Source organism: Camellia sinensis, chromosome 6, assembly GCF_055761805.1.
Source record: "Camellia sinensis isolate YWXY chromosome 6, ASM5576180v1, whole genome shotgun sequence".
Lineage (NCBI taxonomy): Eukaryota > Viridiplantae > Streptophyta > Magnoliopsida > Ericales > Theaceae > Camellia > Camellia sinensis.
The window spans coordinates 13800201-13826020 of NC_138966.1; the positions used below are offsets into that span (position 1 = coordinate 13800201).

The 25820-nt window shown below is 40.3% G+C and overlaps 2 protein-coding genes across 18 annotated transcripts; both read right to left on the reverse strand.

The window, feature by feature from the left end:
- Positions 1–205: 205 nt before the first annotated feature.
- Positions 206–24846, reverse strand: LOC114286722 (Pentatricopeptide repeat (PPR) superfamily protein). Of its 17 annotated transcripts, none has more exons than XM_028229938.2 (4): positions 22528–24766; positions 22123–22330; positions 7148–7231; positions 206–849 (listed from the first exon to the last, which is right to left on the reverse strand). In XM_028229938.2, exon 1 carries the CDS (start codon positions 24513–24515, stop codon positions 22827–22829), a length of 1689 nt encoding a protein of 562 aa, XP_028085739.2. In that variant the 5' UTR covers positions 24516–24766; the 3' UTR covers positions 206–849; positions 7148–7231; positions 22123–22330; positions 22528–22826. The 17 variants fall into 17 exon arrangements, with proteins under 17 accessions (XP_028085739.2, XP_082729463.1, XP_028085742.2 ...); XM_082873337.1 differs by having other exon boundaries at positions 22756–24762; XM_028229941.2 differs by having other exon boundaries at positions 7089–7231; positions 22756–24762.
- On the reverse strand, positions 6361–16933 carry LOC145793174 (uncharacterized). The gene is made up of 2 exons (XM_082875924.1): positions 14663–16933; positions 6361–6438 (listed from the first exon to the last, which is right to left on the reverse strand). The coding sequence occupies exons 1-2, from the start codon at positions 16931–16933 to the stop codon at positions 6361–6363; spliced, it is 2349 nt and encodes a 782-aa protein (XP_082732050.1).
- Positions 24847–25820: the final 974 nt, after the last annotated feature.

The window sequence follows — 25820 nt, forward strand, 5'->3', positions numbered from 1 at the left end:
AAAAAATCAATAACATTGCATTAAAACTGTAATCTACATTATTAGTACAAAATTTAGAGCATAAGTGCCAAAGATAATTCCAGACCAAAAAGCAAAATTGACAGTCAGAGCCTGCAGAACTCCCTTTGTACCTGCTCCATTCCAAATGACACGGGAACCTAAGTTCTGCAAGAAAAAGGGCCATGGATATATATATATATATATGTATATATAAATCGCATGAGAAGGTCATTTATTGCAATAAATTGTGCACTCACAAATAATTTGAAGGCGATGAGGGTTTTCATCACAGCCCCATAAACATATAGAATGCAATGATCGTTTTAATTTACATAAGATACAACCGCCATGTCACAGTAGATTCTCAGATTGAAACTGTTGATTTATCAGTTAGGGTCGTAAAAAATCAGCCACGGGACTAAGAATCATAGCCTAAGCTCCATTGTTGAAGCTGACAAGTAGTAAGTATGCAAGCAATGGAACATGCAATGGACTGGTCACTCTCCTCTATAAGTTACAAAACATTTCCAGAGAGGAAACAAGACTTTAGTGGGCAGCTCCAAATACACCCCTATGATACTCACAAAATAATTGCACCATCCAGAATAGTAGCTCCCTAGGATTCTCTTTATCTTCTTGGCATGTTGTTATACCGCATGCTTCTTCAATTTTTTCTTGTCTTGTTAGCTCACAGATTACTACTGGCTAACGTTATTCCCAAGGCCTAAGGATCGCTGAACCGAGAACTGCAGTGATAATAAAGATACCAATAACCAGCACACTGTCTGCTTTACAACCACAAGGCACTAATCAAGACTCATTTTGCAGTTATTCTGCTGTCCCTGTGACCTGCCACAAAGTTTTGCCTAATCAGTTATGCTGTTAAACAAATTCAGGAATGAAAAACTGTTATGATGAACTTATGATGGATATGGGCCTCTTTTTTACTTTGAAAGCTGAAATAAGTTGTTTGTTACCACGCACTATAAGAGCAAGGCTTCAGTAACAAGCTAAGAAGCATGGACACTTCTAAGGAGGTGCGTGTCCATGTTTGACACACCCGACACCAACACTCATCGGACACTTTATTGACATATGTCAGACACAAGTCCAAACGTGTCATATTATTTTTTAATATTTTTTAAACCTGCGCATACTTCGAACACTTGGGCTATATTTGGTTCATTGGAATGAGATGGAATGGAATGGAATGATGATTTCTTAGGTTTTCCTATGGAATGACCATCCGTTAACATAGTGAAAGATGATTCCATTTGTAATGCATTTGTCATTATATTTTTAGTCCAACCAAATATATGAATGAACATTTTGATGAAATCATCATTCCATTTCAGTTCATTCCAATGAGTCAAACACTACCTTAAGGGACAAACATGTCCACAAACATGAAAAGTGCATTATATGTTTAAACCAAATAACTTAAATACAATGATAAAAGAAAAAACAATATAAATTTATACCTATTAAATTTATTAAACTTTAGAAATTAGTGTTTGTGGGCGTCGTGCCTTTTTCGAGTCTAAGTCATTGCTTCCCACACCGACTTGCTTTATTGATATAGAGTTGCCACGTAATTTTTAAAGAGGAATTAAGTAACGTTGAACGATGAAAATTAAGTTAAGGTCTAGTCCGTCATAACCAAGAAAATTCTAGGTTCGGGAGTTTAGGTACAAAAAGGAAAGGTCATTTTCATAGAAGCACCCCCTTTTACCCAATCCGAAAATTGGCTTCTACTAACTTTCTATTTTATGATCTTGGTGGTTAATTGGCCCCTTTTGCAACCAGAATTCTCAAATTTTTTTTTATTTAATTTTTTTTTTTATATGTGCAATGTCATAATCCATTAAGCTTTCTAATCAACCCATGTAACAAGTATTGGACCAATGACTCTCAAACCAAATGTTTTTAGGGCACTAGGTGTGAAGACACTCCTATGGACTTAATAACTCGAGCTGAAAAGGCTACGGATCTGAACAAGTCATTTCATTATTTTTCCTTAACTGTGCAATGTCTAAGTCCCTCAAGCTTTCTGATTAACCCATGTAGCAAATATTGAGTCAATGACTCCCAAATCAGACAATTTTAGGATACTAGTTGACACCCCTACGGGCTTAATAACTCGAGTTAAAAGAGGCCACGAACCCAAACAAATCACGTTTTTTCTTTTTCTTTCTCTTTCTTTCTTTTTTATTTTTTTGGTGAGAATCAAGGCTACTCATTTATTCTTTTTCTGCAACATTGATAATTATCAATAATGTACACTAGGGATTATAATAGAGAGGTCACCGCTATAATAGTGCGTTCATGTGAACCAAGGCATACTTATGACAAGTCTACTAATACCACAAACAACTATCCTAGTGCAAACATCACATGCGAATATTTACCCAATCCCCTAACTTACATTTTGCTAGTCCTCAAGTAAAACAAAAGAAATAAGAAAAATAAAATAACTCTAAGTCACTTTCGTAGGGATCACGATTTCATTTAACATATATAATAAGCCTTTAAACAACCTTTAAAGCACAATCAGTCTTTCTAGGGCTAAGAAACTAGTTTTTGGCTAAAAATGGGTCCAAGGATAAAATGGTCATATTTGCAAAAAGTTGATTTTTGGCCAAAATGGGTTTATATGTCAACAACTCTAAACCACCTTTAAACATTCTAAGGGTGAAGTAAGTACCATTTCATCATCAGGAGGCTTGCAAGCGCCCAAAGTATTAGGGTCAGTTAAAATTGGGTGTCTACAGTGTTATGTTGCATTTTTTTATAATCTTTCAATGAAATATTCATATATACGAAATATAATAAATATATAAAACTGTATAATTGAAATGTGTCCCTCACGTATCGTGTCCTGCATTTTTTAAAAACTGACATGTTAGTGCATTCGTGCCATATCGTGTGGTTGTGTATGTGCTTCGTAACAAGTAATGGAGTCACATGCTTAACCAAATAAGGATTAAAATATTGTTAAAAGGGATGACGTGACAGGCAACTCTTCACATTTAACAAAGAAGAAAATGGAATCATAGTTGTATAAAGAATTAAAAAATAAAAATAAAGTAATAAATTATAAGTCATGTGATTACAAGTTATGCTATCATCATTTCATATCAAATTGATTACTCATAAATGTAACGGAGATTAATGTTGTGTTTGGTTGGGCGATTTGAGGAAGGATTTGGAAAGGAAAATGGAAAAGGTAGGTGAAATATGAATAAAACATGCCTATATTTCACCTATTTCACACACCTTTTCCCTTTCTCTTTCCAAATCATTCCTCAAATCCTCCAACCAAACACAGCATAAAGGTACATGCAATGGATCTATTGCCCTAAATCAGTGTTCCATAACTCTCATAACTGCAACTATTTCTTCTTTCTTCTTTCTTTCTTTCTTTTTTTTCCTCCCCCCTATTTGTTCAGCTCCAATAAATCAATGGACATCTTTAACTCCTCAGCATGCGAAGTATGGAGCATGACGAATACATAATAATGCCTTGCTATTTTTACCTTTTGATATATCATATACAGCACTAAACAAATAACTCCTAATTCACCTTCAGTTTAATAAAAGCAACTTCATTTCATCACATCCTTCCTAACATGTGTCTCCCTTTCATCCATCCAGCCTCCTCCAATTCCTGTGGCCTTTTGAAGCAGCAGAATTATGACTGCTGGTCATTAATCAGGTAATAACTATTTGGTTGTTTCTGTCCTAACCTTAATTTTTATTTTATTTTAAATCTGATTCCAAGCTAGCATCTACCCATACTGTTACTCCAAGAATTACATTTACATTGTTCAAAAGGACACAAGTTACAACATCATGGGCCTCCTGCACACAAAGGCACAAAGAGAGCTCTGTTGAAATTTTTTCAAAGAGTAGTGTCTATCAAAATATTCCCTGATGAGAAGAATGTTGGACATTCTTAGAGAAATCCTTCTTCAAACATGTGCTGTTTGACCTACATTTCTCTAATCATCTATAAATTGGGAAGAGAGAACTTAACAGTTGACCCTTAATAACAATAATGTCCAGAAGACTTTCTTAATTGGAGAAGCAATTTCAACCTCAACCTAGGAAACCTAACCAAGACCACCCAAACTTGTTAATGGGTGACAACCAGGATATTCATGCAAAACCACTTAGAGTTTGGGTTAAAAGTGGGTTGGACTGGGGTAGCCATCATGTTGGGATAAATGATTTTAAACTTAGTGCCTTTCATGAATTTTGAACTCCAGATTCACTCATCTGAGTAATGCATGCTAAACAGAGTCCACAATTGAATTCAGTGCTGCAATCCACACAATTACATTTACGACTTTGGGAATTCCAACTTTAGAATTGATAAACACCAGCAGCCACTCTTTCTTAAATTGGGGAGAGGGGAAAACAACAAACAATGCAGCCCCTTAGTATCTAGTTTTTCTCTGTTTCGATAACGATATTAGGGCGATAATCTTTGTTTCACTACATTGGGATGTGCCACACAAGATAGTGGGTGGGCCTGTTTTGAGGAGAAGATGCAATGCAACTTATGAGTGAAGCAAGAGGTAATGACCGTGAGACAAAACGCAGATTCAGAAGCACTAACGCTATGTTTGATTGGGGGATTTGGGAAGGGATTTGGAAAGGGAAAGGGAAAAGGTAGGTGAAATATGAATAAAATATATCTACATTTCAGCTAGTTTCACATACTTTTTCCCTTTTCCTTTCCAAATTCATTCTCAAATCCCTCAACCAAACACGGCGTAAAAGAACCCTCCTTTGACCTTAGGCTTCACAGGATATTCATAAATCAAAAGGGCTGTCCCTATCAACTAGAGCTGGACCCTGGATTAATAAGAGGCCTCTAAGCCCAACAAAGGAAACACAGCTAGGTTGCATTAAATATGCCCAGCCAGCCTGCCACTCCTGAAAATAATACAACCTAATTGCCAGTTGCCATGGTGGCGGGCAGGGCCCGGCACTCACTCAACCCATGAAGCCCTTATCTCTAACCTTGGGCCAATACCCTAAATGACCATCCTAGGATTCATCCGAGCATGGCACATGTACCTTGGCCAATCTTGCATTAATTGTGCAAGTTGGAATGACCTACTATTGGGGCAAGGAATCACTTTTAGTTCCCTTTGGCTGCTTTTTTGAAAGGGATGAGTAAAAAGCCGCTTTAGCCTCAAAGGGGTAGGCAAACCTTGTTTGTAGTTAGTAGCCGCCACTATATTCCAACCACTTGGGGTGAGGTTTTACAACACTTGGGATTTCTTATTAAGAAGACTTGTCATTCTACTGTGATTCAACATGGCACTAGTGCATTAGTCCACATGTCACAATACTATTGATCATATGTGTTAACTTATGGCTCATCCATCTGGCTTTTAATTGGTCTTCACCTCCTATTCAGCCGGAAATAGAACTCAGCCCCTTCCGATCCATTCATTTCTACAAGCAGGGGGGATCTAAAGTTAAGCCCCTTCCTATTCAAGGTTGGGAGGCCTTGCCCCACAAGTACCCAACTTTTCTTTTGCACTTCATTCGGTTTGCCTCCATGAAGGAACCCTACGCGTATTCCAAAGGCCCCACTTCGATCAAGCGCAAGTCCCCCCTTCTATTACATGTGTCATTTGACTTTTCCACCCTTTGCCCTGTAAGATGGTCAATTTTGACCATCTATAAACTTGTTATTGTTTTCTTCATGCACAAGTTTGTAGGCTGCGCAATTCTCATCAAAGCTTCTCTTTATTATTTTTTCCCCTCTGCCCCTTCCTTTTGAATCTAAATTCTAATCTTTAAGCAATAGGATGGTACTCCTACTTTATTGTCTTTTTCTTTTGGATGGTATGAATCCGCTTTTCTGTTGGATATGATCATCAATGAAATTATTGGTTTCAGAGAAGATGACAGATTAATATTTGTATACTTGAAATCCTCTATTTTTCTTTTCCCTTTCACGCCCAATTTTTTTGCTCTTTAAAATTTGATATCTTTTGAACTTAGAAAGAATTCTAAGGTCTCTTTATTTTTTACTTTTCTTTGGAAAACAAAAACAAAAAAAAAAACAGAGACAATATATATATATGTGTATATGCATCACCTTGACATAACATGAGTTGTATGAACACATGTTTGGTTAGGTTGACCATGACCATCTTGATACATGCGTATATATAATGGCCAGAATCATATTTGAAATATATATATATATATATATCAAATACAAGTTACAACCCCACCCACTCTCTAACCCTTTAACAAATGGATGGGTTCAGGTTGGCATGTTTTAATCCACATGTCTTGACCCAAACGAAACCCACCCATTTGTCACCCCTAGCCCTAATCAATACAATTATCAGGTACATGAAACATAGTTTCAAGTTCCATTGCTAATAAAGGAAAAGTTGCAACAAACTCCTACATTCGAAACAAAAAACAGAAAGCTATGAGATACAGCAAATGAATTAAAACTTTGACAAGAATACGCCAAACAAAAAAAGAGATTCCATGCCACCCTTTAATGCAGCTATGCCATTCATGTATCAACTGTGTTATCATGTAATTCAACAACATTACGTCCACAGTAATTTCTTCGAGATAAACAAGTTAAACCAGTCTTGGTGGTCATTGAACCATTCTACTAGTTAATGCATGCATGTATGTATCTGTATGAAGGTGGTAACTTTTTTGGAGATCTCAATTTAACCTTTCTCAACAGCATATGCGACCTTTTACAAAAAAGAATAATAGAAAATAGCAAATAGAAAAATATACAGGCCTTAACAATTATTATAGTAGTTAATAGATAAACATATCTTATGTATTACTTACAATGACTGCTACTAGTATGCCTACTAAAGAAGCTTAATAGATAAATATGATAACCTGGCATGTAAACTCATCTGAGATACTTTATAGTTTTTTTTTTTTTTCCTTTCTCATATTCTACCTCTTCTGAAGGATATACCAACATCTCAGAAAATAAAATTGTTGTTTTTTCCATGTAGAAACAAACAACAAAATCTCAGAACATAAAATTTTCAAATGTAAATGCAATACTAACATACATTATACCACAACAGAAGTGGCTTCAGCAATAGGGCATGGGAAGTTCCTTGCCACCCACCTTTCTCGACAATCATTGAATACTATGATTTGACTATGATGGCACTGCAAAACATGCCCAACGGACAAACAAAACCTGTTTTTCCTGTAACCAGCAAGATTGTTGTGTCATACGTACGTATAAGTCATAGATGTTACAATTTGTAATTTCAATAATTAAAATAAGAACAACTTATTATCTTAAAATTAGAACAGCAACTTATTATCTTAAAATTTTCCCATAGATATATGCCTTAGAAAATCCTAAAGAGATATTTGATGCCACTGTCATAAGGGATCCAAGTGGCTTTTTTACGTGTTGGCTGTCGGCTACCTGCTGGAAATTTGTGTTAATGTATATAATATGATAGTGGTGTTGGTGAAGGATAGTGGCATGTATAGAATATGATAGTGGTGTTGGTGGTAGATAGTGGCATGTATATAATATGATAGTGGTGTTGGTGAAGGATAGTGGCATGTATAGAATATGATAGTGGTGTTGGTGGTAGATAGTGGCATGTATATAATATGATAGTGGTAGATAGTGGTAATATATAATATGTAAGTGGCATATAATGGGTTATAATGATGTTTGTAATATCTCCTATATAAGGAGTGTCATTTGGTCTGGTAAGATAAGAAGTTTTGAATATAACAGAAATATATTCCTTCTTCCTCATATTTTCGGAGTTCTTCTTCCTCATATTTTCTAAGTTGGTATCAGAGCAACAAAAAACACAGCAGCCCTAAAACCGTCATAGCCATGTCAGAAGTCACGTCCGAAACAACTTCAACCCCTGCCGCTGCCATTCCGATGAAAACGTCCAACTCTCACTCTGTCCAAATCACCACCATCCGCCTAAATGGTGATAATTTTCTCCGCTGGTCACAATCTGTCCGGATGTATATCCGTGGGCAAGGAAAGATCGGTTACATCACTGGTGACAAGAAGGCTCCTGCTGTTAATGATCCGCTGTTCGACAGTTGGGACGCTGAAAACTCCATGGTTATGACATGGTTGGTCAATTCCATGGAGGAGGATATAAGCTCTAATTACATGTGCTATACTACTGCACAAGAATTGTGGGATAATGTTAGTCAGATGTATTCTGACCTAGGAAATCAATCTCAAGTTTTCGAATTAACTTTGAAGTTGGGAGAGATTCGTCAAGGAGATGATTCCGTCACCAAATATTTCAATTCGTTGAAAAGGTTGTGGCAGGATCTTGACATCTTCAACACATACGAATGGAAATCGGTTGACGACTGCAACCACCACAAGAAAACTGTGGAAGACAGCCGTATTTACAAGTTTCTTGCCGGCCTCAACATTGAGTTCGATGAAGTGCGAGGAAGAATTATTGGCAGACCTCCTCTCCCATCCATTGGCGAAGTATTTGCCGAAGTCAGAAGGGAAGAGAGCCGAAGGAGCGTCATGCTTAAGAAAAAAGGTACTGATGAATCAATTGAAATTTCTGCTTTAATTAGCGATGCTGCGGCCAACAAGGCTGCAAATTACCAGCGCAGGTTTGATGATAAGCCACGGGTCTGGTGTGATTTTTGCAACAAGCCTCGCCATACACGCGAAACGTGTTGGAAGATCCATGGCAAACCTGTCAACTGGAAAAGCAGCAAACAAGGAGAGAAAAATCGTGGCTTTCCTACCCCTAATGAAGCCGATTCAGGTCCCTTCAACAAAGAGCAGATTGATCAACTCTTAAAGCTGATAAAATCCAACTCCTCATCCGGTACTCCTAGTGTTTTGTTGGCACAAACAGGTAGAAATCCTAAAGCCTTCTCTTGCCTAAACTTCTCTCCGTGGATCATAGATTCCGGTGCCTCCGATCACATGACTAGTTTTTCCCATTTATTTAGTACCTATTTCCCTTGTTCTGGTCATGACAAAATCAAAATAGCCGATGGTAGTTTTTCACCTATTGCAGGAAAAGGATTTATTAAACTAACTGAGAAAATTAATCTCAATGCTGTTCTTCACGTCCCCAACTTAGCCTGTAACCTTTTGTCTGTCAGTAAACTATCTAAGGATTCTAATTGTCGTGTTACATTTTTTGAATCCCATTGTGAATTTCAGGACCAGAACTCGGGGATGATGATTGGGCGTGCTAGGATGCTTGAAGGTCTTTACTACTTTGATGAAGTACCTGTTAGTAATAAAAAAGCTCAGAGCTTTAATAGTACTAGTTCAATCTCTGTTCAAGAAAAAATAATGCTATGGCACTATAGGCTAGGACATCCTAGTTTTCTTTATCTGAAACATTTATTTCCAGAATTATTTAAAGGGATTGATTGTTCTTCTTTTCATTGTGAAAGTTGCATTTTTGCAAAATTTCATCGCTCTACTTATTTGCCAAAACCTTACCAGGCTTCCAAACCTTTTTATTTGATTCATAGTGATGTTTGGGGCCCTTCTAAAATCACTACTCTTTCTGGTAAAAAATGGTTTGTTACATTTATTGATGACCATACCCGCTTATGCTGGATTTATTTGATGAATAAAAAATCTGACGTGAAAAATTTATTCACAAATTTTTACAATATGATTGAAAACCAATTTCAAACCAAAATTGGTATTTTACATTCTGATAATGGAACAGAATATTTCAATGAGCAGTTGGATGAGTTTTTGGAAAAAAAGGAGATTTTTCATCAATCTACATGTCGGGATACCCCTCAACAAAATGGCATTGCAGAACGAAAAAATAAACATCTACATGAAGTAGCACGTGCTATAATGTTTTACATGCATGTTCCTAAATATTTATGGGGTGAAGCAATTTTAACAGCCTCTTATTTGATAAACAGGATGCCTACAAAGGTGTTAACATACAAAACACCTTTTGATTGTCTCAAAACTTTTTTTCCTGACACGAGGTTGTTTTCTGATTTACCCGCCAAAGTTTTTGGATGTACTGCCTATGTTCATGTTCCCAGTCAATTTCGTTCAAAACTTGACCCCCGTGCTATAAAATGTGTTTTTTTGGGTTATTCCTCAAACAAAAAGGGGTATAAGTGTTTCGATCCTCAAACCAAGAAATTTCATGTGAGTATGGATGTGTCATTTGTGGAAACAAAATCCTATTTCCCCAACACTTCTCTTCAGGGGGAGACAAGTGGAGTAGAAGACCGTTTTTGGGATATTTCTATCCCGCTCCCCAATGTCATTTATCCTACACAAAAATCACATCTGTCTGATAATGATCACTTAGGAGAACCAAGTTCTATGGTGCCTAGTCAAGAAGATTCTTGTTTAGGGGGAGAAGTACTACAAAATGATCTAAATCCTGAGCTTCAGGTTTATACTAGGAAGCGATTTCATCTGAGGAATAATGACCCGAATGTCCATCCTAATGACCCGAATGTCCACCCGAGTTCTGGCATCGAAATTTTAGGTAATCCTATTCCTTCTATTTTCGACCTTGATGTTCCTATAGCAATTAGGAAAGGTGTCCGAAATTGCATTAAACATCCTATTGCAAATTACCTCTCCTATCAAAGACTGTCTAAAAACCATAGAGCTTTCACATCTAGGATTTCATACTTGTTTGTTCCAAGGAATATACAGGAAGCATTGGATGATCCGAATTGGAAATTAGCAGTCATGGAGGAGATGAATGCTTTAAGGAGAAGTGGTACTTGGGAGATAGTTGATCTACCCAAAGACAAGAAAACAGTTGGGTGTAAATGGGTGTTTACGATAAAATGTAACGCAGATGGAAGTATTGAGAGATACAAGGCGAGACTGGTGGCTAAAGGCTTCACTCAAACTTATGGGATCGACTATCAGGAGACGTTTGCTCCTGTTGCTAAAATAAATTCCATCAGAATACTGTTATCTCTTGCAGTAAATTCAGATTGGCCTCTACATCAACTTGACATTAAAAATGCATTTCTCAATGGTGATCTTGAAGAGGAGGTGTTCATGAGCCTACCGCCGGGATTTGAGCAGAGACTTGGAAGCGACAGAGTATGCAGATTGAACAAGTCATTATACGGACTCAAACAATCACCAAGAGCGTGGTTTGAACGCTTTAGGAAGGCAGTTATCAGTTGTGGCTTCTCGCAGAGTCAAGCAGATCACACAATATTTTATAAACATTCAAAAAACAGTAAAATTGCAATTTTGATTGTTTATGTTGATGACATCATTTTAACTGGTAATGATGAAGCAGAGTTAGCAGCCCTCAAAGAGAAACTCGCAAAAGAATTTCACATTAAGGATCTGGGAGCCCTCAAGTATTTCCTCGGAATGAAATTTGCAAGATCCAAGGAAGGTATATTCGTTAATCAGAGAAAATATGTTCTTGATCTCCTTGGAGAAACAGGTATGCCTGGTTGTAAGATGGTGGAGACTCCGATCGAGCCTAACTTGAAGTTACAAGCTGCTAAGGCTGAAGAAGTCAAAGAGAGGGAACAATATCAGCGACTTGTAGGGAAATTGATTTACTTATCTCATACGCGGCCTGATATTGCCTTTGCAGTCAGCATGGTAAGTCAGTTCATGCACTCACCAGGGGCAGAGCACTTTGAGGCCGTTTATAAGATCTTAAGATATTTGAAAGGAACTCCAGGGAGAGGCTTACTGTTCAAGAAACATGGGCATCTTCAAGTTGAAGTATACACAGATGCAGACTGGGTAGGAAGTGTTACAGACAGGAGATCAACATCCGGATACTGCTCCTTTGTAGGTGGGAACCTAGTTACATGGCGGAGTAAAAAACAGAATGTGGTAGCTAGAAGTAGTGCAGAAGCAGAGTTCAGAGCTGTTGCCCATGGAATCTGTGAAGTAATGTGGATTAAAAGAATTCTTGAAGAATTAAAGCTTTCTCACCCGACACCTATGAAGGTCTATTGTGACAACAAAGCAGCTATATCTATAGCTCATAATCCAGTTCTACATGATCGCACAAAACATATAGAAGTGGATAAACATTTCATCAAGGAGAAAATCAATGCTGGCATAATCTGTATGACCTACCTTCCAACAGGTGAACAATTAGCTGATGTACTAACGAAGGGACTACACAAGAAGCAATTTGATAAGCTGACTAGCAAGCTGGCTATGGAAGATATCTTCAAACCAGCTTGAGGGGGAGTGCTGGAAATTTGTGTTAATGTATAAAATATGATAGTGGTGTTGGTGAAGGATAGTGGCATGTATAGAATATGATAGTGGTGTTGGTGGTAGATAGTGGCATGTATATAATATGATAGTGGTAGATAGTGGTAATATATAATATGTAAGTGGCATATAATGGGTTATAATGATGTTTGTAATATCTCCTATATAAGGAGTGTCATTTGGTCTTGTAAGATAAGAAGTTTTGAATATAACAGAAATATATTCCTTCTTCCTCATATTTTCGGAGTTCTTCTTCCTCATATTTTCTAAGTCTACCTAACACACAACCCTCCTCCTTAACCCGGGCTTGGGACCAGCAGAGTTGTTAACAACCCCGGGTGTTTCGAAAAGTGAGCAAGGGGCGCCGCATCGACGCCTGAGTGCGGTGAAAAATGGGCAAAGGTTCTTACGTTTTTCTGGACGAGCGCAGGTAAAGAAGCTAATCCAAGACTACAGGTTTAGGGTAGCCACTTGGAATATAGGAACCTTAACTAGTAAGACGATAGAATTGGTAGATGTTATGATTATGAGGAGAGTTAGTATAGCTTGTGTACAGAAAACTAAGTGGACGGGTGACAAAGCTAGGGAAATTGAGAATACCGATTTTAAACTATATTATAGTGATAAGGATAGACACAGGAATGGAGTAGGAATCATTATTGCCAAGGGTCTTGTGGAGAATGTAGTGGCGGCCATTAGAACAGGGGATAGGATTATATTAGTTAAACTAGTTATTAGAGGGACTATGTAAACGTTATTAGTGCATACGCTCCTCAAGTAGAATTAGATGATCAAACTAAGAGGGATTTTTTGGAGCAAATGGATGAAATCTTACAGGAGATACCCGTAGGAGAGAACTGGTTGTAGGTGGAGATTTAATGGCCATGTAGGTATAGATAAGTTGGGCTATGAAAGGGTGCATGGTGGATACGGTTTTGGTAATAAAAATGAGGCTGGAGAGATTGGTGGTGGCCAATACTATGTATAAGAAGAGGGAGGAGCATTTGATAACTTTTAAGAATGGGTAAGAGCCAAATAGATTACTTCTTAGTGAGAAAAGTGGACCGCTTAAAATGCAATGATTGTAAGGTGATTCCTAGAGAGAGCCTGGCCTCTCAACATAGGGTTTTGGTACTAGATTTATGTTTTAGAGAATAATACCAAGTTAAGAAGGATGGTGGGCGTCGTAGGACGAGATGGTGGGACCTAAAAGGGGATAAACTAGAAATACTTAAGAATAGAATGGATAAGGAAGGTACTTGGGATTTGGAAGATGATGCTAACACTATGTGGAACTCAATGGCCAATTGTATGAGGAGAATCTCAAGGGAAGTGCTTGGAGAGTCGAAAGAGATAAGACCTAGCTCTCGGGAAACTTGGTGGTAGAGGGAAGAAGTTCAAGCGGTAGTTAAGGCAAAAAAAAGAGTGCTTTAAAAAGTGACAGAAGGATAGAACTGAGGAAAACTTTAAGAGTTATAGATTGGCTAATAAGGAGGTCACAAAAGTAGTGAGAGAGGCTAAGTTGAAAGCTTATGATGACCTATACACTAGACTAGATAGTAAGAAGGGAGAGAAGAGGGTATACAAACTTGCTAAGAACGGGAGAGGAAAACAAGTGCCTTTTAATCAAGTTAAGTGCATCAAGAGTGAGGATTCTAAAGTATTGGTGAAGGATGAAGAGATAAGTGAAAGATGAAAGAACTATTTTGGAAAACTATTAAATAAGGAACATAGAAGTATAGTAATAGGGGAAGAAATAGCCAGTAATACGATAAACCAAGACTATAGGTTCTATCGCAGGATTAGGAACTTCAAAATAAGGTTTTAGGACTCGATGATATCCCTGTGCGTATATAGCCTCCGTTTGGGAAGTGGGTTGGCTTTTTGGCTTTTTGGCTTTTTGGCTTTTTGGCTATTTTAGCCTGGGCTATTTTAGCCTGGTTTGGGAAGGGCTTTTTGGCTTTTTGGCTTTTTTGGTTTTTTTTGTGAGAGAGGATTGTAATGATTATGGGTTGGATTTGATGTTTTGTTTTTTGTGACTAAAATAGCCTATTTTGTTTTTTGTGGCTATTTTAGCCAAAAAAGCCTGGCTTTTTGCTTGCCAAACGGAGGCATAGTGTGGTTAGAGGTAGTCCAGGAAGATGGCGGGTACTTCAATGGCCTGAGATCACCGGAGGTGGAGAGGAGGAGGTCAAGGCAAGCTTGGAGAGGGAGAGGTTGGCAATGATAGACCTTGAACACTAATGTAGAGTGTGAGAGAGGGTGTTTAAACATGAGACTTGGTTGTGTTATTTCGGCCATAGCTGGGATAAACCATCTCAAGTAAGATGCCCGACCAAGAAAGGTTCTCAGCTCGTCTAGATTGGTTGGTCGTGGCATATTTTTGATGGCGGTGACCTTTGCTGTGTCGGGGTTTCTCCCATGGCGATGAACAATGCAGCCAAGAAACTTGCCGGTAGTGACTCCAAAAGCGCATTTGAGTGGGTTCATTCGGAGTCTGTATTTCTTACAGTGTTCCAAGACTCTTTGGAGGTCTCTAAGGTGACTAGTCTCCTCTTTGGATTTCACTACCAAATCATTAATGTAACATTCCAAGGATTTGTGCAACATATCGTGAAAGATGGCTGTCATAGCTCTCTGGTATGTTGCTCCCGCGCTTTTTAATCCAAAAGGCATTATAGTATAGAAAAAGTTACCTATGGGAGTGCGAAATGCCATCTTTGGGGCATCTTCTGGAGCCATCTTGATCTGGTTGTAGTCGCTGAAGCCATCCATGAATGAGAACATATGGTGCCCCGCCGCTGAATTAATCAAGGTGTCTATGTTTGAGAGTGGGAACTCATCTTTGGGGCAAAATTTGTTTAGGTCTCTGAAATCGACGCATACTCGAATTTGACCATTCTTTTTGATAACTAGGACGATGCTAGAAAGCCAAGTGGGATGTTGGATGGGTTTGATAAACCCTGCTCCAAACAGCTTCACCATTTCGTCCTTGATGTTGAACTCCACCTCGGGCTTATAAAATCTTACCCCTTGCTTGACTGGGCGAGCCAGGGGGATGACGTTCAAACGATGCATGGTAACATCTTTGTCTAATCCTGGCATTTGTTCATATGTCCACGCGAAAACGTCCGAATACTTCTTGATCAACTCAATGAGGGGCCCCCTTTGTTCTGCTGGAAGATCTTTGCAAATGAAGATAGGACGCCTGGGTTCTCCTTCATTGGCTATGTTGATTTCTTCCAGTTCTTGCTTTTGGGGCTGAGGGTCGTCCTGTAAACACTCCGGAGCAGGTCGGACTTCTTGCAATCCATCTTCCTTTAGGATTGCAACCGAGTTGGCGGGGACTTCGTTAGGAGATGAAACAGTTGCCTTGGCGAGGGGTTTAACTTTTGAGCCTTCGGCTCCATCCAAATGAGTTATCGCAGGACAATAGGATCTATCAAAGTGTTTATCTGTTGCTGGAAAAGCCACACCTTTTTTTCTCCTTTTACTCCTCTTGTCTCTACTTTTTTTATTCTTTGCCATTGGAGGGCGTTGGGCCAGCGCAGACAAGGTGTAGCAACAGTGATCTTCTCCACTTAATTCACGATGGGCGATTGCTACTTCGTCTAGCTGGGGATCAACATTGGTAACATTTGCCAACCCCACGAACCGACATAAACGGTATACCATTCTGCCATCTTTTGTTTGAAACCTGGTGACTTTAGGGTGCTTTCTTGAGGGCTCTGATTTGGTGCGAGGTGGTGATGAATCTTCTTCAGAGAGGTCATCCCAGTTGGGTATGGGAGTTCCTTGAAGTGGCAGGGGAGGTTCATCTTCATCGACATGGTTGTAAAATACTGCATCTGCCATGTGAGCTTCATCTACTCGAAAAGGCTTTTGAGAGCCAGCTATGGCTACTACCTCATTGTTATAAATTGCTTTGACACATTGATGGTAGGTGGTGGGGATCGTAGCATATCTATGAAGCCAAGTTCTCCCTAGGAGAGCTTGATAGGTCGTCTCTACTTCTATAACATGGAACTTAGTAGTAGAGCGAATTGGTCCCATTGCTAAGTCTAACTGGACATGACCTATGGTTTTAATCTTTTGGCTTCCAAAACCGGTGATGGAGATGGGTTGTCTGACTAAGTGCTTTTGTGGGATCCCGACTGCCTGGAAAGTAGAATAAGGCATTACATTGAGTGAAGCTCCTCCATCCATGAATGCTCTTTGAAACTCCATCCCATTGATGAATATTAGGACGTAGAGGGGACAGTTATGTGGAAACAGTACTTGTTTGTCGGCCTCGGTAAAGGTTATCGCCAAGGAGTTGCCTCGAAATACTTTCCTTACTGATCCGCTTACACTCATGCATGTTTCACCATTCTGCTCCGCAAGTCTTAAAGAGGCCTTGGTGGCTTCAAAGCGTGATGCTTCAGATAGGCCGAATTGGTCGAAGAACCATTTGAACTTTGTCGATTTCTTAAGCGCTATCACACTCCTGGTTTCAAAGTCCGGACAAGTGGGAGCTATGAGTTCAGAGAGCTCGCAGACCATCGACTCTTCCGTCTTGTCATAATGCAAAAGCATCATAACTGTCTTGCCATTATCCTTGTGGCGTGGGAGAGGATCTTTTAAGACATCTTCTGTTTGGCAGGGTAGCTCCAAAGCGTCGTCAGACATCATTTTTTGAACTAGGGATCTGAGTGCCCAACATTCCGTAGTAGGATTGAGAGGGAGATTAATGATATGGACTTTGTGCCAGACAGATTTGGGCCGGGCAGAGTTGTGCCGGACAGATTTGGGCCGGACAGAGTTGTGCCGGACAGATTTGGGCCGGGCAGAGTTGTGCCGGACAGATTTGGGCCGGACAGAGTTTTGCCGGACAGATTTGGGCCGGGCAGAGTTGTGCCGGACAGATTTGGGCCGGACAGAGTTGTGCCGGACAGATTTGGGCCGGGCAGAGTTGTGCCAGACAGATTTGGGCCGGGCAGAGTTTGGACTGAGTGTGTGCCACCCCGGACCGAACAGAAACTGCTCGGCCAGGAAGTGACCGGTCGGACCAGGATGCTCGGTCCGAGGATGGTCGAAGCCAGACAGACCGAGTGACCGGCGCCCGGAAAGGCGTGGTCAGCCGAGGTAGTTGATTGACCGGCAGGAAGGCCGACCAAAGGAGGTACCCGGGCTAGGCTTTGCCGGGATGCCGCCTAGCCCGGTCCTCCATGTGTTTGTCCGGTTAGGCGCATGGGTATGAAGCATGGCATGGCCGTGGTAAAGCAGCACGGCTGCCGAGCTCCAGCTGTGAAGTCAGGCAGTTGAGATTAGGTGATGTTCAGCAAGGTCTATGCTGACAGATGGGATAGCAGAGCCACGTGTCAGGAGATGACTGGGAGTGGGTAAGGGGCTCAGAAGGTATATAGGCATGTCTGCGCCCCCCATACGGGACACACGAACACATCTGTAAGGATTTCTTACACTCAAACACTCTCTCCCTTCTCTCTATCCATCCTAAGGTGTGTGCTAACTTGACCGTCGGAGGGTTTTTCCGGCCACACACCGCCGCGTAGCTCACCATTACTTGCTCGCAGGTGATCGGACATCGACGGAGCTCGGAAGAAAGGAATACGGGCTTGCCGGAATATTTGCTCCCCGTACAAGGATGTTTAATGGAACAGTGGTATATGCAATAGTCTGCCTGCGCTTGATCCTTTTAGGTGACAGGTCGCCTTGGCTCGAGGAGGTGAACTTTTCCATCATTTACCCAAGCATTGAGGAGTGCTTGTGCCTCGTCCACTGAGATAGGTACGGCAGGGGAATTTGATCAAACTTTCTCTTGTTTGCCTGCGGGTCTCCTCTTCCTCTAGAGGATATATAGCGTGGTTGCGTCGGTTAGGCCTCTATGAGGAAGGTTGAGGTGCCGTTGGCCGCCATGAGTGGGGTTGTGGTGCTGTCATTCGTGCCCCTGATCTTACTGTTTCACTTATGTTTCGGGCCATAGCACATAGAATGGAAAAGTCAGGGAAGTGGTGGTTGACCAACTGGAGTTTATAAGTCATGAGCATCCCTTCGATGCACAATGACACCAGTTGGTGTTTTTCTATCGGGTCTTGAATGTCTACTGCTTTTTTCCTAAAGCGGTGGACGTAAACGAGGATGTCCTCCTCAAGTCATTGTGTTTCCCTCATAAGATGAAGGGTGGTTAACCTTTCTTCAACGTAAAAGAACTTGATGTACAACTTTTTTACCAAGTCTTACCATGAAGAGATAGAGCCAGCAGCGAGGTTGGCATACCACGAGAATGCTCAATCTGTGAGGGATTTGGAGAATTCTCCCATGCGGAGGTTTCGGTCCTCTCGGTGAGCTCCAAGAGCGTCAAGAAAGCGTGAAACATGCTCCCTGGCGTTCCCTTTTCGTCCATCGAAACGGACAAACTTGGGTACCGTATATCCTACTGGATATGGAAGACTTGCGATGTGAATAGGGTAAGGGGGACGGAGGTCCAATTCTGGGGAGGCAGGGATGTGACCTTTGTTCGTCTGAAGTAGGCTGTGTATGTGCTCTTTTACTACCTCCAATGTTAATGGTTGGGAAGGGTTATGATCCGCCAGAAGAGCTGGAGAGCCAGTCGAAGCCATTGCGGTGGGAGCTCTGCTAATGGATCCAACTTGTGGTGGAGGTATTTGGCTGGGAGCTAATGGAGGGAGCGGGGTGACTGTTTGTCCTCCCGCTTGGGTTCGTAAGTTGTTTTGTGTAGCGAGGTTGGCTTCTGAGCCATTCTGGACTAATTGTGATGATGAAAGAGGGTTAGATGATGATGGAAGCGCAGGTGCCCTTTGTAAGGCTAGTAGGGCATCCATTAAGAGTTGTTGGTTCTGTTAAAGAGAGGTGACACTCTCAGTCAATACACGTAGCTGATCTGCTATGACCGGCTGGGAGGATTGTTTTTCCGGAGAGCCGCCAGAGTTGTGTTCCGAGGTCTCCGCCAAGGTCTCCTTACTGCCACCTTGGGATGTCGCTGCTCCAGTTCTAGTGCTCTTTTTGGGTGCCATGTGAAGCAAGCACCACTCTTCCCCAGCAGAGTATAATGTGGGTATATAGTGTGGTTAGAGCTAGTTCGGGAAGATAGCGGGCACTTCAATGACCTGAGATCACCGGAGGTGGAGAGGAGGAGGTCAAAGCAAGCTTGGAGAGGGAGAGGTTGGTAGTGATAGACCTTAAACACTAATGTAGAGTGTGAGAGAGGGTGTTTAAACATGAGACTTGGTTGTGTTATTGTTTCGCTGCATATACAATACGTTATATAGGCCACAGGAGTATTGGAGCCCAAGCAAACTATTGGACAGATGGCTTATTCTCCTCAACTCTGCCAGAAGTGATATAAGCCCTTCTGTTGTCTGTGGCTTAACGGCAGCCGAAGAGCAACATTTCATGGCAGACGGAAAATAACGTTTCGTATATGCATCGGATGACATGAATGTAAGGTCGTTGTTGCCTCTTCCTCAAGCTTGGTCGAGATGGAGTTGTCTTAGCAAGAAGACAACCATCTCGACGATCCCATGACCTCAACCGCCAATCCGGTATCTTCTGATGATCCCGGGCAATAGTGCCTGGGTTCTACTCCCAACCTAGGCATATCAGTAGGTGAATGGGCTAGGGCCCACCTTAATGTTTAGGAGAGCTAGGGGCTTGCTTCCAAGCGACCAAGTAGGAGAATGGGCCGCGGGCTTATCTCAATGTTTAGGAGAGGAGCTCGCTTCTAAGCGACCAAGTAGGAGAATGGGCCGCAGGCCTACTCAATATTTAGGAGAGCCAGTGTTTATCAATCCAAGTCCAAGTGAATCGGGGGCTGATTGTATTGTTGTTTGGTCTTGGAGCGAGGTATGAAGGACTATAGGCCCTGCGGGGCTATGGTGCTGCCTGTTGTAAGGCTCTTCATATTTAGATATATTTGGGCTTATATGTATGCTCCCATTTAGGCTAAACATATAGTCTTGGTTTTACGTAGTGCCTTCGCACATGGTGCCCGTAGGGCTCGCCATGTATCAAACATACGACATGCCCGTGTGGTGCCTTATCTGCCACGTGTGAGGTTTTGGTGATGTGGCACCTGTAGGGCTTGCCATGTATTGGGCTTGATACAAGTACCTACAATCCCTATTGACGCTTAGAAGTGTTTGGGTAAAAAAAAGATTGCTTGGTTGACTAGGTTGTTTAACAAAATTTTGTTGATTAGGAACATGCCAAATGAATAGAGGAAGAGTATTTTAGTGTCAATCTATAAGAATAAAAGAGATGTTCAGAATTACAACAACTATAGAAGAATCAAGTTAATGTGTCATATAATGAAAGTGTGGGGGAGGATAATGGAACGCCGATTGCGAGATATAACAAAAGTGTCAGAGAATCAATTTGGGTTTATGTCTGGCAGGTCAACAATGGAGGCGATTTATCTTTTGAGGAGAGTAATAGAAAAGTATAGAGAAAAAAAAAGAGACATTCATATGGTGTTTATTGACTTTGAGAAAGCATATGATAGAATGTCCCGGAATATAATATGGTGGGTGTTAGAGAAAAAAGGAGTGACAAAAGGTTACATTGATGTGATTAGGGACATATATGAAGGGGTGGTGACCACTATTAAATCGTATGCTGGAGAGATAAATGAATTTCCTATCACTGTAGGATTACACTAAGGAACTACCTTAAGTCCTTATTTTTTTGCTTTAGTTATGGATGAGTTGACGAGAAATATTCAAGATGATGTGCCATGGTGTATGCATTTTGCAGATGATATTGTGCTAGTGGATGAGACTAGAGAAGGAGTTAACACAAAGTTAGAGATTTGGAGAAAAGCTCTTGAATCAAAAGGATTCCGGATAAGCAAAACTAAGAAAGAGTACATGGAGTGTAAATTTAGTAACAGTAACAATGAAAGCAAAGAAGTGAAGATTGAGAATCAAAAACTGCCTAAGAGTGAACATTTTCATTATTTAGGGTCAATTATCACAATAGTGGGGGAGATTGATACGGATGTGGCCCATAGGATTAAGGCGAGATGGTGTAAGTGGAGAAGTGCGTCTAGGGTACTGTGCGATAAACGAATACCCACTGGACTAAAAGGTAAGTTCTATAGAACGGCTATTAGACCAGCGATGTTGTATGGAATGGAGTGTTGGACAACCAATAAACAACATGTAGGTAAGATGAGTGTGGCTGATATGAGGATGCTAAGGTGAATGTGTGGCAAAACTGGACAAGATAGAATTAGGAATGAGTGTATTCGGGAATGGGTAGAAGTAGCACCGATAGAAGATAAGTTGAGAGAGAATCGATTGAGATGGTTTAGTCACATTCAACGGAGACCAACAAAGGCAGTAGTGAAGAGATGCGGTACTGTAACGGTAGATGAGAGTGTTAGGGGACGGGGTAGGCCTAGATTAACGTTGGTTAGCGTTGTAAATAGATATATGGATCTACCTAATTTGACTAATGAAATGGCCTTTGATAGGGCCGCGTAGAGAAGAAAGATTCATATAACCGACTCTATTTGATGGGAATTAAGGCTTAGTTTGGTTTATCTTTGATGCCACTCTAAATTAATCAGACTGCCTTAACATTCACTGTGCGGTAATTTACGACAGAACCCAGCTTCCCATACTGATTAATTACTGAGGAAAGTGATAGTATTCAGACAAGTGCAGTACCTGATATATTGTAAGGCCAATGCTAACTAGAACACTACAACTCACACTTTCCAAAACCAAGAAAAAAAACATTAAAAGTACTTGATAGTTTTAGTTATATAGCAATAAAATCACACCAAAAATAGTTGGAAAAAAAGTCAGGCAAAGCACAGCACTTAACTACCTTACCAGGAAGAGATGGAAAGCATACTATGCACCGATGAACAATGGGTATCCAAGGAAAACGTGCCCTGTCCTTCTAAATAACAATGCATTGAATGTCTGCATCTTCATGAAGCCCTTCAATTACCCAGTATGTGCTTATATTTTGTGTTGTCTAATTTGATCTAGGTCATTATGAAACCAAAAAGGCAACCATTCCTTCATAAATTCCTGTCTGTATCATTGTTGTCCAGTCAGAGCACAACACTAAAAACTAGAGTCAGAAAATGGGTATATCTTATATGCAAACCAACAAGCTACTTTATCACAACAAATTAAAAGCACTAACAAAGAAAGAACAATTGTGAATATAAAGAGATTCCCAAACCAACTTTTTTGAGGGAAAATATTTTAAGAGCAGTGTTATCATACATGCATAGAAGGATATGATGGGAGTTTGCCATGGTTGATTCACATTTTACAGTATGCACTCGGCAATATAGTGTGCAGAATAGTTGCAGCACTTGCCAGCTGATAAACAGGGAAGCTTAAAAAATGGAAACATATGTGAGGCCACTGCATTTATAATCTTTAGTGCATCCAAAGAAGGTCAAGTATTGCACTTATGAAAGATTATTCTTTTACACGAAAGTTGCAAACCTGTTCCCAGAAATATAAGACTGACAGGCCCATCAAGTAGTTGCTCTCGCCAGTTGAGTAAGACTTGAAACTCAAAAATGCCACCCTCTAGCACGCCAAAGTCTGCGTGAATTTTCACTACAACGCGCAGCTTTGATTTTCAAAAAAAGCTTGTAAGCCATGTCGACTTTATACGAAGACAATAGTTTGTTATTCAATTTGCTACAAATAAGTCTGCTTGGACAAAAACCCATGCGCAAAGACTCTTCCATGACAAGGACTGCATTCTCAAGCTGGCCTACATTGCAAAGGCCACTAATGACATACTCATAAACTTCCATATCAGAAGAGTGCCCATTCTTTTGCATCTCATCCCATATACTCAACAACATACCACATTTACCAAATCTTGAAAGTCGCATAAGCAACAACTTGTAAGCAACCAGTGATACACTACATCCCACTTTTCTTGCTTTCTTATAGATCATCAAAGCTGCATGAGGTGGACCATAGCTACACAGAGGTTCAATAAAAGACGTTACAGTCCCCGACATAGGAATGAACCCTCGACTTAACATTTCATCGAACATTTCAATTGCATCTGCAACTTTTCGAGCTTTAAGAAAACCAGTAATCAATCTGGTATAAGTATCCATATTTGGCTTACAGTTATTACTCAACATACTCTCGTAATATCTCTTGCTTTCATCAAAATCACCAACTGATATAAAATTAGAAATCATCGCATTGTAAACACCAGCATCCGGCGCACACCATCTCTCCTCCATACTTTTAAAGATCTCAACAGAATCATCAATTTGATCAGCTCTCCCTAAACCCTCGAGAAGGTAACTAAAAGTTAAACAATCGGGATCAAATCCATCTTCCATCATTGCTCTCAAAACCGTCTCGATGTCACTAATTCTTCCAAATTTCGACCACCCACAAATAACAAGATTGTATGACATACAATTAAAGGGTATCTTCCCTTTCATTTTATTAAGAACAGAATTTGCCAAACCCACATGAGAACGCCTACACAAACACAATAAAAGCACATTCAAAGACTCCGTATCACATTTTGACCCAAACTCTTCCAATTGTCCAAAAAATTGGATTGCTTTCGACACATGCCGAGCCCGAACATAACTGTCCATTACAATCTCCAGAGTATCCGAAACAGGGGTAATTCCTTCCATCTTCATATCATGCAAAATTTCGACCATGAAATCAAAAAATTTCCTTCTTCCTAATGCTTTAAGAATAACATGGTAACTATCAATTTCTTTATTTATCATGGGCTGCTTGATTGCCCAGTTAAAAAACATAACCATTGCTTCACCACCCAAATTCCCTCTATTCACTACCTTGGCAACAGTATGGACACTCAATTCGACACCGGTGTTCGATAAAGCGTGCTCGATTGCGGATTTACCTAGGAGTTTCTGAAGAAAAACGCCTCGTAGTTTATCTTCGGGTGCTAGAAACCCATCAACGGCCCTAAATTCTGGTTGATTGTTCGCAAATTGGGTCTGGATTGATGGGTTGTGAGGGATTGGTAAGAGATGAGAGAGCTCGTTCAGGATGTGAGATTCGTGAGTGATAGTGTGGAACGTGGGTGGATTTTCGAGTGGTTCGTTGTTGGAAGAGTTTGAAAGTGAATCACAGGTCGAGAATGAGAACTGAGAGAGGGAATTTGAGGAAGAAAGGAAGTGAGAGTTGTACCTGAATGTGTAGAAGCGTGAGAGATAGGCAGTGATTCGTTGGGTTTGTGCGGCCATGGAAATGCCTTCGTCTCCGCTAGACACTGCATCTATACTATTTTATACTTCAGCCATCTACATCAGACTGACCACCAAATTTAAATTTGACGGAAACAAAAAAAAGACAGATTTTATCTCCCTCACAATTCCATTAAAATGAGATCAAATTAAAAATGGGACAAAACTTTTATCAATCTGAGAAGTTGGGTCAAATTTCACCATTTTATTATGGGTCTACATTAGAAGTAGGTCTCACCGGATAATCGGCCGGTTCTCTAATTGGTCATCCGATTTATATAGAAAATGTAAATGTTTGACCTACAAACTGCTTTAAAAGTTGGTTGTTTATGTGACACTAACAATAAATTTAACATTGATATAGATTTAAATTTCTATCAAAATGTAATATGAAAAAATTACATTGTATATAGATTTAAATTTCTGTCAAAATTGGCCGTTCAGTAGCTACAACTCCAAAAGTTACCGTTGGTGTTTCAGGGTATTTGACAAAGTTACCGTTGTTATGATTTATAAACTATACCATTCTTTTAATTTCACTATATCATTAGGATTTCTATTTTCTTTGTGAGTTTCAGTTTGACAATATCATTTCAATTTCTATTTTCTTTGTGAGCTTCAGTGTATATTATCTCTTTCTCAGCTTCAGTGTATATTATTACAATATATTTCACTGTTTGAGTTGTGTACAAGCACGAAATAATCTTCTCGTATAATCCTGTCGATCAAGTTTGCATTCTTCCAAACGTCGTCGTTTTTACTACCTGAAAATACAAACGTGAGCTAGTCGGCGGGTGTGTGCCGGAAAACCTCTCCAATGCCTAAGTCAGTAAATAGACAATAGACACAAAAACTTTATGTATTTGAGAGAAAAAATTGTGATACCTGTACATAGGTCCTGTACAAGTTTTTATAGATTCCGCCTGGCACAATCTTAGTAAAACTCTTATTCTCCAATGTAGAATCCTCCTAGGAATCATATCTCTAAAAGATAATGCTTATCTTTTAACACCCTCCTCACTGTTTAACCAAGTAAGATGGTTCAAACCCTGTGCCACGGTTTGGTAATAGCACAACCGAGCTAGCACAGCCTTGTCTTACACCAGACTTAACCGGGCTCACTCAGCTTGGTGGTATCTTGGGCATCGCAGTCAGTCTTGAGATTACACCCTATAGTGTTATCCTCTAGCTCGGTTTTCCTTTCACTGATACCTCGGTCCAAGACATCCAGACCAGGCCACCAGTAGCCACCTCTGACCGAACTGACAGGATCAAGGGCAAAGCTACGTAGACAATTACCTCGGG

Excerpts from the sequence above, each read along its gene's own strand:
- LOC145793174 (XM_082875924.1), bottom strand. The coding sequence starts at position 16,933 with ATGTCTGACGACGCTTTGGAGCTACCCTGCCAAACAGAAGATGTCTTA. Across the intron at positions 6,439-14,662 it reads GAAACCCCGACACAGCAAAG|GAGTTTGTTGCAACTTTTCC; the intron begins GTCACCGCCATC and ends TTTCGAATGTAG.
- LOC114286722 (XM_082873331.1), bottom strand. The coding sequence starts at position 24,515 with ATGGCCGCACAAACCCAACGAATCACTGCCTATCTCTCACGCTTCTAC.